Genomic DNA, 15,737 nt, shown 5'->3' with positions numbered 1-15,737 from the left:
CAATGTTCATAGCAGCATTGTCCACAATAGCTAAATCGTGGAAGGAGCCGAGATGCCCTTCAACAGATGACTGGATTAAGAAGATGTGGTCCATATTACAATGGTATATTACTCAGCTATCAAAAAGAACGATTTCTCAACATTTGTTACAACATGGATGGCACTGGAGGAGATAATGCTAAGTGAAATAAGTCAAGCAGAGAAATACTACCATATGGTTTCTCTCATCTATGGAACGTAAGAACTAGGAAGATCGGTAGGAGAATAAAGGGATAAAGAAAGGGGGGGTAATCAGAAGGGGGAATGAAGCATGAGAGACTATGGACTCTGAAAAACAAACTGAGGGCTTCAGAAGGGAGGGGGGTGGGGGAATGGGATAGGCTGGTGATGGGTAGTAAGGAGGGCACGTATTACATGGTGCACTGGGTGTTATACGCAACTAATGAATCACCGAACTTTACATCAAAAACCAGGGATTTACTGTATGGTGAATAACATAATATAATTAAAATATTATTATGAAAAAAAAGCAAGGTAAAAAAAAATCAACAGTGGAATGAAATCTGGAAAGTTATCCGTTTGAGAATTAAACAGCTTAACTTCTGAATAACGTGTGTCAAAGAAGAAATTATAAACAAATTAAAGAATATCTTCAACTGAATGAAAATACAACACATTAAAATTTGTGGCATATAACTGAAGGAGTGGTTAGAAATCTACAGCTTTAATCACTTACATTAGGAAGGAAGAGAATTATAGAATCAGTTATTTGAGCTTCCACTTCAGATGTTAGAAGAGCAAATTAAAACAGAAGAGAGAAGGAATAATATAAAATAGTATAGAAATCAGTGAACAAGAAAGAGAAATCAATGAAATCAAAAGTTGATTCACTGAAAAAAAAATCAACACTGATAATACTTTAGACTAACTGATAAAATAGTAAGGGATAACACAAGCGATCAAAATTGGGAATGAAAGAAGGGTCATCATTGAAGACCCCAAAGAGCTAAATAATTCTAAGGGAATATTGTAAACAATCTTTTGTCAAAAAATTAGATGAGTTTGATGAACCCATTTCTAAAAAGATATAAATTATAAAATGTGACTAAAGAGAATATCCAAATTGAACTAATGTAGTTGAATTATTAATTTAAATTCTTTTGCTAAAAGAGAGACAAACCAAGACAAACCAATTATAGAGAGCAAAGTGATGGTTACCAGAGAGGGTGGAGGGTATGGGTTAAATAGATGATGAGGATTAAGGGAGTGCACTTGTCTTGATGAGCACCAAGTCATGTATGGAATTGTTGAATTGCTATACTGAATACCTGAGACTAATATACCCTGCATATTAACTGGAATTAAAATAAAAAATTCTTTCCCTAAAGAAAAACAGTGTGCAAATATAGCTTTACTGGTAAATTCTATTAAACATACACGTAAAAAAAAATACAAATCCTACAAAAAGTCTTTCATAAAATAGAGAATGCTTGCCAACTTTTATGAGGTCACTATAACCCTGATACCAAAACAGGATTAAAACATCACCAAAAAATGAAGACTACAAACCCTTATCACTCAGGAACATAAATGCAAAATTCTTAAGATATTGGCGAAGTAAATCCAGCAACCCATAAAAAGGATTATACATCATGACAAAGGAGATTTGTTCTAGGAATGCAATGTTGATTTAACATCAGAAAATTATTTGATGTACTATCATTATATGAATAGATTCAAGTACAGAACCCACATAATTACCTCAAAAGGTAAAAAATGTATTTCACAAAATCCGACAGCTATTCATGATAAAAATCCTGAATAAGAAATAGAAGTAAATTTCCTCAAATGAAGAACCTACCACTGACATCATACTTAATGGTGATTAAGATTAGCAGGATGTCTGCTCTCATCATTTCTATTCAACATTGTTCTGTAGGTCCTAGTAAGTTCAGCAAGTCAAGAAAAAGAAAAGTCATTGAGACTGGAAAGGAACAGAGAAACTGTTCTTAATTCTAAATAATGTAATCTTGTATGTAAAATGTCTTGTGGAATCTAACAAAAACAACTTACTGTCATATGTGAATTTAGTACACAGCATAAGGACAATGTAGAAAAATAAATTATAAATATATATGTATTTATATATTTATATATGTGGAATAATATATATGGAATAAATTATATATATATATATTTATGAAATGAACACTCTAAAATTAAAATTGGGAAAATTGTTTTCTCCAGAATAGCATAAAAATGCTTATTAGCAATGAATTAAAAAAAATAAGTACAAGATCTATACACTGAAAATGATGAAACATTGCTGAGAGTAATTGACCTAAATAAATGGAGAGATGTACTATTTCATGGGTTGGAAAATTAAATATAGTTAGGATGTCAACTTCTCTCCAAATTAACCTATGGATTCAAAGCAAACTCTTACTAGAATCCCAACAAGCTTTTGTGTAGAAATTGATGAGCTGATTCTGATCAAAATTGATGTATAAATCCAATGGACATAGAAGAACCAAAGGTAGATTTACCCTACCTAGTTTCCAAAATTTCTCATAAAGTCAGTAGTCAAGACAATGTATTGATATAATGATAGACATATAGATCAGTGGAACAGAAAAAGAGTCAGAAATTAACCCACACACTTATGTTAATGTTGTATAAAGGTGCCAAGGTAACTTAATGGGAGAAAGAATAGTCTTTTTAGTAAATGGTGCTGGAACTGTTGAATATCTGTGGACAAAAGAAAAAAAATTAACTTATATCAGTCATACCAAAAAAAAAACCCCTTAAAATAAATCATATATCTATGAGGGCTAAAACTATAAAACTGCCAAAGAAAATGTCAAAATATTTGTATTCTTAGGTTAGGAAACAGTTTCTTAGATGTGATGCCAAAAGCACAATCTGTAAAAGAAAAAATCCATCGTTTGGACTCCAGAATTTAAAACTTGCTTTTCGAAAGTCATCATTAAGAAAATGAAAATACAAGCCATAGAGTGGAAGAAAAAACTGAGAAATCATACATCTGGTAAAGGTCTTGGATCTGTAATAATATATAATGAACTCTTACAACTCAATATTAAAAAAAAAAAACACCCGGTTTTTAAAAGTAGCAAAGAATATAAACAAATGGCTAATACTCATGTAAAAGATGCTCAGCCTCATTAGGCGTTGACGATACTACTGCTTATCTACTAAAATCCAAAACACTATATACTAGGTGTTGTTGCAGAGAAGCTGGAAACCTCTTGCGCTTCTGATGAGAATAGTATGGTCTCTTTGGAAAACAGTCTGGCAGTCTCTTGCAAATGTAATCATATAGTTACCATGTGATCCGGCACTGGTATCTGTCCAGGAGGAACAAAAACTTATATCCACACAAGACTTGTACATAAATGTTTACAGCAGCATTATTCATAAATAGCCAAAAACTGGAAACATTCAGTTGTTCATCAGTTGGTGAATGCATAAACGATGTGATAAATCCATATGATGGAATACTAATCAGCAATAAAATAAATCAAACTACAAGTACATCAAACAACATGAATGAATCTGAAAGCATTATGCTCACCAAAAGAAGCCTGACACAGAAGAGTTCATATTGTGTTCATCAGTTTTTATGAAATTTCTAGAAAGAGCAAAACTCTAAAGACAAAGTAGATAGATTTCATGGTTGGCGGGAGCTGGGAGTACAGAATGGACGGCAGATGGGCACAGTGGAACTTTTTTGCAGGTGATGGAATTATTTTACAACTTGACTGTAGGATGGTTGCATACCTTTATAAATTTATTAAAAATCATAAAACTGTATACTTGCAGTGAGTGCATTTATGGTATGTAATTATCCTTCAGTAAAGCCTTCTTAAAAGTTTGTATGTTCATTGATAAAAAATAAACCAAAATGATGGTAGTTATCTATTGTTCGGGGATTATAGGCAGTTTTTATTTTCTGCTTTATATTTTCTCTACTTTCCAGGTTTTCTGTAATGTGTATGATTATTTTAATTAAAAATGTTGCAAACAAAAATTGTCTTTAAGGAGTGTTGGAAAGGAAAATGTTAAGTTTCAAAAATAATGAGAAAAATAGGAATTCAAAAATACTTTCAATAATTTTTAAAATGTCAAACTAGAGAAACAAGATTAGGGTTACTTTTCATAAGCCAAATTCTGCCTATATTCTATAATTCAATTTTTTTTCTTTCTATAGTGTATGTCTGGATCCTATCAAGAAGCTAAAACTTTGCTGAAATCCTACTTGCAGCAACATGGCTATGGCTCCTGGATTGTGAAATCTCCCTGTATAGAGCAATTTAGTATGTGATTTAGGCAATCCATTGTCATATTAAAAATCTTTTATTTTTTGGTGTCTTTGACTAGTAAATATATTTTAAAAATTTTGGTGGCTTTCAGCTTTCAAAACCAGAGTCTTGCAACAGCAGTGCCCAGAAATTGCTGAAAATAATAATTTACATTAAAACATTGTGGGGTTTTTTTGTGGCTTTTTTGGGGAAAAATTATTACCTGAGTCATTATGCAGCCATTTTGCATTTATTTTTACAGGCATTATAAAGCCACTGCCCTTTTTGTAATTTAAAAGAAAATTTCTTTTAAGTTTTTGCTTTAAAGCTATCTATTTAGCAAACATATTCAACATTGTTTCTGGGTATCTCTCTCAGGTTGTTTCTTTTTTAATTAAAAATAGAATCCAGGAATACAAATAATAGTTTTTGCTCATTTGTTGATTAATTCAACAAACATTTGAGTGCCTAATATTTGCTAATCACCATGCTTGTGTGATAATGAAAAATAGCAACTAGAGCACCATTTCTCATGTCCAAGAAATTTATGAATGCAAACTGCATATATACATGCAGAAAAAATGTTAGCCGTGTTAGAGAATAATTTCATAAATTAGTTATTCTGATTAAAGATCATCATAAATGCTTTAAATAGGATTGAACATTTTCAAGTGATGTGTAAGATCCATCCAAATGTGATTTAATATTTATAATTTCGATAAGTAGGGATTTCTGATAATCAATAAAAGATGACTTGGCTTTACAGTTACATTTGTTTATACAGTGATTAGATCAAAAAAGAAAGTTTAGTTATACTTGAGTTAGGCTACATATCTTCAGTGAAACTGAGTTTGTTCCATACTTCAGCCTCTTCAACCTACCTATTCCTTAGTTTCAATCACAGATAAATTAAACATTATTGGTCTCAGACTTTGTTCCTCTTAGCTTGGGTCTTTATAATCTTTGATGAGGTCGATATAGGTTTTTTGTTTTATTCTGTCTATTCTAAAAGTATCTTTGCAAGATTGAAAGTGATACTAGTGGTTGCCATTCTTTGTTCAGAGATAGAAACTTGATAGAAAGGACTCTAGACTGCCCTACATCAAAAGCAGTAATGCTTATTGCCTCTTTTATGTATTATGGTTGTATGAGATATTTTGCTTGAAGGAAAGCAAACTTTAAATCCCAACTTCTAAACTTCAACTTTTAAAATTGTACAAAAGCCATTAAACTAGTTACATGTAAATTTAAGTCCTCTTTTAGCTCTCAGGTTCTGTTATCCGAGATAAACATTAAAGGATAGATAAAAATTGAGAAGGCTAAAATGAGAGAGAGGATATATTCCAGTTGGAAATAATAAACAAAGATTGGATAGGAAATGTTACAGTGTTTGAGGCTAGTTTATAGAACACTGGATGGAAAAGTTGAGGGTTGAGTCTAGCAGATGTTTTCATTTGGGTAGTCAGAAGGGAACCCTTGAAGGATTTTGTGTAGGAAAGTGACATACATTAAGACACCATTCCACAACATTTTTTTGTTTACTTATTATGGTAATTCCCAAACATACAAAAATAGAATAGTAAATGAATCCCCATGTACCCATCACCCAGCTTCAATAATTATTAAAACATAGCAGTCTTATTTTGTATATATCTCCCCATGCTGGATTATGTTAGAACAAATGCCAGACAAGTTATTTCTTTTTTTGTTTTAGTTTTATTTTTTTAAGTTTTTATTTAGATTCCAGTTAGTTAACATACAGTGTAATATTAGTTTCAGGTGCACAATATAGTGATTGAACACTTCCATATATCATCTGGTGCTCAGCACAAGTGCACTTCTTAGTCCCCATCTCCTATTTCACCCATTTTCCCACCCACTTCCCTCTGGTAACCATCAGTTCTTTCTCTATAGTTGAGTCTGTTTCTTGGTTTCTCTCTCCTCTGAAAATACTTTGATACACATCCATGAAATATGAGAACTCTTTAATACACACACACACACACACACGTATTGTAGCAATTCAGTTAGCACACCTTAAAAATTAATAGCAATCCTCCCAATATCTCTTAAGTGTTGTATCGATTGTTGGAATCAAGATCAAAATCAACATCCATATGTTGGAAATTGTTAATCTGTTAATCCATAGATTTTCTCTGGCTTTTTTTTCTTTTTTTAATTAGTACCTTAAAAAAACTGCGTTCTTAGTGGAGTCTTCCACAATCTCATATTTACTGCTTACATTTCCATGATGTCATTTAGTGTGTTTCTTTGTGATCTGTATTTCCAGAAATCAATAGTTGAATCTAGAGGCTTTTCAAATAGAGGTTCAATTTTTTTTAGCAAGAATATGTCATAGGTAGTATTGTGTAAATTCATCACAAGACACACAATGTGTGGGTTGTCTCTTTTGTAATACTACCAGTCATTGATCATTGCCCAGTTCCGTTATTTCATTAGGGATTGCAGGTGGTAAATTATCTGATTAGATGAAATGCTTCTGTTAAAAGAAATGTTTGCTTATAGATGATTTGATGACCTGGGGCATAGTTGGTACAAAGGCTAGATTGTTTCTCTGTCTTTAGATTTTTGAAATGGTTGGTTCCCTATCATTTTTTAAAGTTCACCAGTGAGAATTTTTTTCGGTATCATTATGAGTTTAAACATATTTGTGTTTCACTCATTACAATTCATATTCATACTTTTGTGTCAGTAAGAACCTATTCTAAACCTCTCAGGTGGTTCTTCTAGTTGATGTTTCTAATGCTCTTTTAAGTAATATCATTTTGTATGTTTTATTTTCTATTTGTTGCTGACATATAAACATAAAACTACTTTTTTATGTTGGCCTTATATCCAGTGCTCCTGCTAAATTAATTCTAATAGCAGGAGCACTTTTTGGATTTTCTTTATACGCAGTCACATCATATGCAGATAATGACAGGTTTATTTCTTCTGATCCAATCTTTATCTTCTAATTTCTTTTTCTTGTTTTTTTTTGGTTTTTTTGTACTGGCTATAGCTTCCTAGTACAATGTGAATAGAAGTAGTTTAGCAGTGCCCTTGTCTTATGTAAGAACCTTGTCGTATTGGTGCCTTTTCTTCTGAACATGATCTCAGTAGTCTTTGTTAATTTCCTTTCTTATGACCGAATGTTCTTGCCTCATCTTGTGCATTTGTTGCTCCATTCTTGGAATTAGTCATTGCATTTTACCCCGCTCATGCACGGGTGTGTGCATGCGCACGCTCTCTCTCTCTAAAAATAAATAGATAAATCCGTAAAAATATATAACAAATCTGTAATACACGATATTATGCAGAAACATCTAGCTTTTATCCCTGTCCCTTCCTGAGAATGTGTGTGCATGTATACTCCCTCTCTAGCTTTATATACACACGCATAAATATATGTGTATGCATATGTATATAAAATTATTAGGTTTTTCATTTATCCTTTATTGTTAATGTAATCATACACACACATAAACATATGGGTAGTCATTTGGGTTGTTTTCTGTTTTTCTGCTATTACAGTGTTCTAATGGCAGTTTGTTTTTTTGTTTTTGTTTTTTTTAGGTTGCTTAGAGTAGAAGAGACTAGAAAGTCAGGAGCCATGACAGTAACCTAAAAAGTAATGATGACCCCAACCAAGATTGTGACCAGTTATTAAGGGAAAGATAAGTCCAAGCAGTGATGGGGAGATAGGACCTAAAAATAGAATATATGAAACAAAGGAGAAGACAAGATAAAAATGATACCATGAGTTTGAGCTAGAAACTAGAAGTACTATAAATAAAAGTGGAGGAGTCAAGAATGGTGTGTTTGAAAATATTTGAAGTTTTGACATATATATTTAAGGTGGTAATAAGATCACCAAATGGAGATATTCAGCAATTGGAAATACAGGTATAGAGACCTTTGAGAAAGTTTTGGAGTAAGGATAAAAAACTAGGTATCACTTGCAAAGAGGCAATTCTCAAATTGTGAGAAAAGGTGTTTGCTTTTTCTTGGGGAGGATAAAAAAAAAAAGAATATTCGGGCTAGATTCCCAAGAAACTCTCATATTTTGCATTTGGAAAAATAAGAGGAAGCAACAGTGGGTGAGGTTGGCAGAAAGAGGAACTTCAAAGAATAGAATAGGCATTCTCAAGTGCTCTACAGGTCACGGAGAATGAGAACTACAAAAATATCACTGGAATTGACAACCAGGAGTCTACAAATCACTAAAATAGCAGTTCCCCAAGCTAATTGCTCAGAAGAGGCATCACTCCAGGGTATTCTGATTGAGCAGATCTTGGAAAAGCTCTCAAATCTACATTTTAACAAGTTATTGCAGATGGTTTGATGTGGGTAGCATATTGACCACACTGAACAACACCACCCTGCAAAGTAATAAAAGTTTGGTGGTGGCAGAAAGACTGGCCACAATTAAGGAATAAATGAGAGATGAGGATTTAGAGTCAGTGACTAAATTCTATTCTCTCTAGCAGCTTGGTGGTGAGACTAATATGGCTGTGTTTGGGTTTTGGGGATTTTTTTGTTTATAAGCTGAAGATTTCATCAATGTGTGTGAATTTATAGTGAAGCCACCTAATTTGATACTGACTTGTTTTGGGGAATAGTGGATGTCAGGTCAGATAATTGGCCTCATTGCAGTCAGACCGGCTCTGCTTAGGGAATTTTGGGTAATGTGAATATATTACTAAAATGGCTCAAGCCAAAATGGGGGAAATAAACTATGAGTACATAGAATTAAGTGGAAGTAAAGCAGTTTCACTGAGAGGGAAAATATGAAAGAACGGGAGATTGTATTCAGGGTATTTTCAAAGTTTGAATTCTTAGATACTAACTCTGGCCTGTATTTTGTCAGGTTTCTTTCATCTTCAGTCTAACTCAGTTATTAGAAATGATAGTTGAAATCTAGGCATGAAAAATGGCTTATGAATTGAGATTTAGTGTTCATTCCATTCTATCTTTGAGGGGTCTGTGGTGCCAGGGATAACTAGAGCCCTGGACAGTCAACCCTGGCCTTAGGCAGCCTATTGTTTACCCCTATGTTCAGTAATGCCGTTTTCCTGTCTGTGCCATGGTATAGAAAAGCTTAGAAAGCAGCATTCTAAACTTTTTTTTTTAGATTTTTTAAAAATTGAATTTAGTTAACATATAATTTATTATTAGTTTCAAGGGTAGAATTTAGTGATTCTTCAGTTGCATATAACATCCAGTGCTCATCACAAAAAGTACCCTCCTTAATACCCATCACCCATTTAGCCCATTTTCCACCCACCTCTCCTCCAGCAACCCTCAGTTTGTTTCCTGCAGTTAAGAGTCTCTTATGGTTTGCCTCCCTCTCTGTTTTTATCTTATTTTTCCTTCCCTTCCCCTTTGTTCATTAGTTCTGTTTCTTAAATTCCACATGAGTGAAATCATTTTTCTCTGACTGACTTATTTTGCTTAGCATAATACACTTCAGTTCCATCCATGTTGTTGCAAACGGCAAGATTTCATTCTTTTCAATAGCTGAGTAGTATTCCTGTGTGTGTGTGTGTGTGTGTGTGTGTGTGTACACGTACCACTTCTTTATCCATTCATCCCTCGGTGGGTATCTGGGCTGTTTCGTATTTTGGCTATTGTGGAAATTCCTGCTATAAACATTGGGGTGCTTGTGTCCCTTTTAATCACTTATTTTTGTATCCTTTGGCTAAATACCTAGTGGTGCAATGGTGGGTCATAGGGTAGTTCTGTTTTTAGTAGTTCTGTTTTAACTTTTTGAGGAATCTCAATACTGTTCTCCACAGTGCCTGAACCAGTTTGATTTCCAGCAACAGAGTAAGAGGGTTCCCCTTTCTCATATCCTTGCCAACATCTGTTGTTTCCTGAGTTTTTCATTTTAGGCATTCTGACCAGTGTGAGGTGGTATCTCATTGTGGTTTTGATTTCTATTTCCCTGATGACGAGTGGTGTTGAGCATTTTTTCACATGTCTGTTAGGCTTTTGTATGTTTCTTTGAAGAAATGTCTGTGCATGTCATCTGCCCATTTCTTGACTGGATTTTTGGGGTTTTGGGTGTTGAGTTTGGTAAGTTCTTTATAGATTTTGGATAGTAGCCCTTGATCTGTCATTTTCAAATACCTTTTCCATTCCATATGTTGCCTTTGAGCTTTGTTGATTGTTTCCTTTGCTGTGCAGAAGCTTTTTATCTTGATGAAATCCCAGTAGTTCATTTTTGCTTTTGTTTCTTTCACCTCTGGAGACGTGTCTAGTAGAAAGTTGCTGAGGCTGAGGTCAAAGAGGTTGCTGCCTTTCTTTTGCTCCAGGATTTTGATGGATTCCTGTCTCACATTTAGGTCTTTCATCCATTTTGAATTTATTTTTGTGTATGGTGTAAGAAAATGGTCCAGTTCCATTCTTCTGCATGTTGCTGTCCATTTTCCCCAAAACCATTTGTTGAAGAAACTGTCTTTTTTTCTTTTGGATATTCTTTCCTGCTTTGTCAAAGATTAATTGACAATAGAGTTGGAGGGTCCATTTATGGATTCTCTATTCCATTGATCTATGTGTCGGTTTTTGTGCCAGTACCATATTGTCTTGATGACTACAGCTTCCTAAACTTCTTAATAAAAACTGTGGTGGTATTGATCATGTCTCAAGGCTCTCTGGGGCACCTGGGTGGCTCAGTTGGTTAAGCGTCTGCCTTCAGCTCAAGTCACAATCCCAGGGCCCTGGGATTGAGCCCCGCTTTGGCCTTTCTGCTCAGTGGGGACCCTGCTTCACCCTCTCCCTCTGCCTACCATGCTGCCTACTTGTGTTCTCTCTCTGTCAAATAAAAAATCTTTTTTTTTTAAAGAAACAGTTTCTTGGTTGGGTGATACTTTTAGATAATTACATTTCATTTTGCACATAAGGTGATGTGACATGACTGAGTATTACTTTAAGGAAGCCTTAGATGAAACTTGTGAAAAATAATTTGTGTATAATATATGCATTAAATATGTATAAATACTTTGCAAATATTGATGGGGATTGGATATGAATGTTGTCAAGCTTCATAACAGTTAATGAAGAGTCACTGTTACTTTCAGATGCAAGTTTATTTTCTTTGAGGATGAGCTGAAATTGATGGCTCCTAGATAAAGATAATTGTTCTTTGATGTGAGAAAGGAAAAAGAATATTGTTAAGTAAACAGGAAACATGAGAATTTCCTCTTTAGAAGTCTTTTGATCCTGATACCATCCTATAAATTAAGTTGATTTAAAATAAACTTACTCTGTCACTTCTTATGTTATAATAGATATAAAAAATATCTGATTTTGTTTGTTTTAGTAGTACCAAAGGAGCATCCTGACCACCAAAACAGCATTTGTGTTTGGAACTAACATACATGTTTCTGTTAAAAATTCTGCTGAGCTTGAATTGCCTTTCTTTATGGGTATTTGAAGTCTGGATTGTTTTCTGTTTTCATAGAAACTATAATTTTTATTTGTTACATGATGGTCAAGGTAGAAAGGTATGCTAATCCTGGAAGGTTGGTATTAACATCTAAAACTTTAAAACGAATTTTTCCTGGGAGTTGTAGTTTTAATTGTTCTACATGTATTAGTATGCTTGTCAGAGTTTTGCTTTGCACTTTGACTGTAATATAGAGGAAATTCACTGTTGGAGAAGAAGCATTCTAATATGTAACTTGTCTGGACAGATGACTTGATAATATAATTAAGCTACATCTGTGGATGCTTTTCCAAAATTTTAATAATTTCTTTTCTATCCACTCTTTTTGAATTATTCCATTAATTGAAAAATATTTAAAGTACAGTTTTATGTCATTTTCAAATTAAACTTTGAATATTATAGCTCTGAGACTGTCAAGCTTTACTATATTTGAGAATTGAAAAATATGATGGTGGCATTGCCTTCAGTGTTCTTCACCATAGGAAAATCATTGATTTTTTTTTTTTTGAGTCTACCACAATTATTCTTCCAGTTTATTTACTACTTCCTAGTTCTTTAATAATATCCTGTTTTTTAGCCAATTTGAATAATTCTGTTTTTTTAATATAGTCTGTCTTTCCTGCTGTATTACCTTATGCTCTTCCCTCAACCCTGTGAGACCAATATCTCTAGTCCATCTTACATATGACAACTTATATTTATAGCAGTCTATTTTAAATTGATAACAACTTAAGTTTGAATGCATTCTGAAGCTCTACATTTTTACTCCCCCAACCCACATTTTATGTTTTTGATGTCACAACTTACATCTTTTTATGTTGTTTACCCCTTGACTAAGTATTGTAGTTACAGTTATTTTTACTACTTTTGTCTTTTAACCTTCATATTATCCTTAAAATTGTTTGATCCACTACTTTTAATATACATTAAACAAATCCCTTTAACCTTTCTTGTAGGGTGTTCAGTGGTGATGAACTCATTTATCCTTTAGCTTTCGCTTATCTGGAAAACTCTTTATCTCACCTTCAGTTCTGAAGAACAATTTGAAGAGTATTTTTAGTTGGTAAGTTTGTTTTTTCTTTCAGCACTTTGACTATGTCATGCCACTCTCTTCTGGCCTGCAAAATTTCTGCTGAAAAATCTGCTGATAATCTTTTGGGGATTTCCTTGTATATAACAAGTTGTTTTTCCCTTGCTGCTTGTAAGATTCTCTCCTTGTCTTTAAGTTTTGACATTTTAATGATAACATGTCTTGGTGGGGGTCTCTTTTGGTTCACCTTAGCTGGAACTCTTAGGGTTTTTTGGAACCAGGTGTCTGTTTCTTTCCCCAGGCTAGAGAAGTTTGCAGCTATTATTTTTCAAATAAGTTTTCTTACCCTTTCTTTCTCCTTCTGGAGCTTCTGCAATGCAAACGTTGGTCGGCTTGATATTGTCCTGTAAGTCTTAAGATGTCTTCATCTTTTTCATTCTTTTTTCTTTTTTCTGCTCTGATTGGGTGAGTTCTGCTGCCCTGTGTTCAGTTTCACTGATTGTTTCTTCTGCCTCATCTATTCTGCTATTGAGTCCCTCTGTTGTATTTTTTAAGTTCACTTATTGTAGTCTTCAGCTCTCTGACTTTTTTTGGTGCTGTGTTATATATTTCCGTCTCTTTGTTAAAACTCTCCCTTTGTTTATTCATTCTTGAGCTCAGTGAGCATCTTTCTACCCATTGTTTTATACTTTATCAGGTAAATTGACTTCTCTCTATTTCATTAAGGACTTTTTGAGATTTTGTTTTATTCTTTCATTTGAAACATACTGTTTTGTTTCTTCATTTTCCTTGACTCTCTGGTTGGTTTCTGTGCATTAGATAAAACAGTGTTGTAGGAGCGGCCTCAGGTAGGGGACGAACCTTATTGTTCAAATTTCTCTTAGCTCTTATTGTCTAGCTTTTGTGATTGTCCAAGCAGTTTATTTCTTTTAGGTTTTTTTGTTGTTGTTGTTCTGTTTTTTTAGTTTTTGTTTGTTTTTAAGTTTTTATTTAGATTCCAGTTAGTGGCACACCCTCCACTACTGGAAACTATTCAGTATTTTCTATTTATATATATATACATATATATATAAACATGGTATACTGTATTTCAGTGTAGTACTGAAATTCTATTTTATTTTTAACAGTTCCCAGTAGGTGAGGGTGTGCCAAGACCTCTCAGTATCTCAAAGGGGAGGATCTCAGATCTTATTGGAAGCCAGCCCCTCAGGCAGCAGCTTCTAATGTATGTATAAGTATGTACAGTCCTGTGTGACTACAAGCATAAGCCCTGCTGGCCCCAGAGCCAGGCAATCTGGGGGATCCTCTGGGTAGCAGTCATAAAAATTGGGGCTTCAGATGAGTGTATAAGCTCCTTTCTGGGAGATACTAGTGAGTTGCAGCTGGGTAGAGGTAGACTGCAAAGGTGGTGTCCCCCAACCTATGCTCCCTGAAATGATCTCTGTAGCCTCTAGATATATACCAAACCTGAACCCTGCTACTAAGGTTGAAACTCCAGGACTAGCAAGTAGATCTCTTTCACAGAAAGTCGGGGTGTGTGTTTTAGTCTGCTATCTCTGTAGTGCTCTGGTTGTGGAAACCTCCCAAGAACTGTTTCTCTGATTGTTACAGTCCCAGAGAACCCAGGAATTCAAGCTCTCCCAACCTCCCCTCCCCACCAACCAGCCACCAGAGCCAGACGAGCATGTGGTGGCATCCCCTGTGTGGCAGCCACAAAAACTGCATCACCAGGTGTAAAAATCAAGATACCAGATGTGTAGAAGCTCTCCTCCAAGAAATATTGCCACTCTGGAGTGTGGCAGAGGAAGAACACGAAGATGGCACCCTCTGGCTGGAGGGCAGAAAGGGAGGGCAAAAATGGCACCCGCTGCAAAAAAGAAAGAAAGAAGGTGATAGTCACTGGCTTTATCAAGGCAGAGGGAGAGCAAGAAGATGGCACCCACTAGCCTCTGTCCCCTGAAGAGTATCCCAGCAGGCCCCTGACTCTCAGACCTGTGCTTTAAAATTTAAGAAATAAGTCTTCTTTTCAAAAGGTTGCTTCTGTGCTGGGCCCTGGAGCAGCAAGGTCTGTGCACAAGCCCTTTAAGAACTATTCCTCAATTGGCTGCTGCCCCCACAGGTCTCCTGGGCAAGAGTCCTACTGGTATTCAAAGCCAGATGTTTTGGGGGCTTGTCCCTCAGATGCTGTTTTTAAAAGTTGGTGTGCCTGATGTGGGGTACAGATTCTTTGCTCCTCTGGGAGAAGCTGTACATTTTGAGTTCCCTCCCAATTCTGGGTCACTGAGCTGGGAATAGGATTTATGGTGATATTGTGTCTCAGCTTTTCCCTACCTTGCTTTGATATTGTTTCCCTCCCACTTGCCCAATACGAGGGAGTTGGTCTGCCAATTTTTAGGTTTTCTTCAGAGAAAATTATTCTACATATATCTGTAGGTTCAGTATGTCTGTGGGAGGAAGTCAGTTAAGGATCTATCTGTGTTGCCATCTTGGACTGGAAACTCTCCAATCCATTTTTATCAAAATTCTTCCCATTTTAGCTATAGCTTATAGTAATTATATAAATATAAATATAAATTATAAAAATATAAATTATAAAAATATAAATTATATAAATATAATACAGTATAAATATGATTATATAAATATAAATATAACTTTTCCATGAAACTTTTCTGAAACCTTTTAGTTTTAAATGTCTTTCCTATCTCTGAACTCTTATATATCCTACCCCTATCTTACTACATTTATTTTTTACATATATATTACTAAATTGTAAATTTATTCATTTTTTACTTATTGCCGCTTGGACAATGACTTTCCTATAGTAATTAGTTAACATTGGTTTATTGAAAACTGCTATCAATTTTTAAAATTTTTTTCCCCAAGAATGAAAGGTACAGCTATCCTTCATATCTAGAAGCAGTAAAATTTACTACTA

General features: G+C 34.4%; 1 protein-coding gene across 2 annotated transcripts in view; it reads left to right on the top strand.

Moving 5' to 3' along the window:
- The window catches only part of ADAD1 (adenosine deaminase domain containing 1), a 49,057-nt gene extending 41,004 nt beyond the window's left edge, over nucleotides 1-8,053 (top strand). The window contains exons 12-13 of one of the 2 annotated variants that reach the window (XM_019804443.1): nucleotides 4,229-4,334; nucleotides 7,896-8,053. In XM_019804443.1, the coding sequence (XP_019660002.1) occupies nucleotides 4,229-4,334; nucleotides 7,896-7,909 (120 nt within the window). In that variant the 3' untranslated portion in view covers nucleotides 7,910-8,053. Of the gene's footprint in view, nucleotides 1-4,228; nucleotides 4,383-7,895 lie in introns of those variants that run through there. The other variant, XM_002923819.2, reaches the window with a different exon arrangement.
- Nucleotides 8,054-15,737: the final 7,684 nt, after the last annotated feature.

The sequence above is a fragment of the Ailuropoda melanoleuca genome, chromosome 5, assembly GCF_002007445.2.
Source record: "Ailuropoda melanoleuca isolate Jingjing chromosome 5, ASM200744v2, whole genome shotgun sequence".
Classification (NCBI taxonomy): domain Eukaryota; kingdom Metazoa; phylum Chordata; class Mammalia; order Carnivora; family Ursidae; genus Ailuropoda; species Ailuropoda melanoleuca.
Note: the sequence above shows the minus strand (reverse complement) of the source record. Positions and strands in the feature narration are given on the sequence as shown.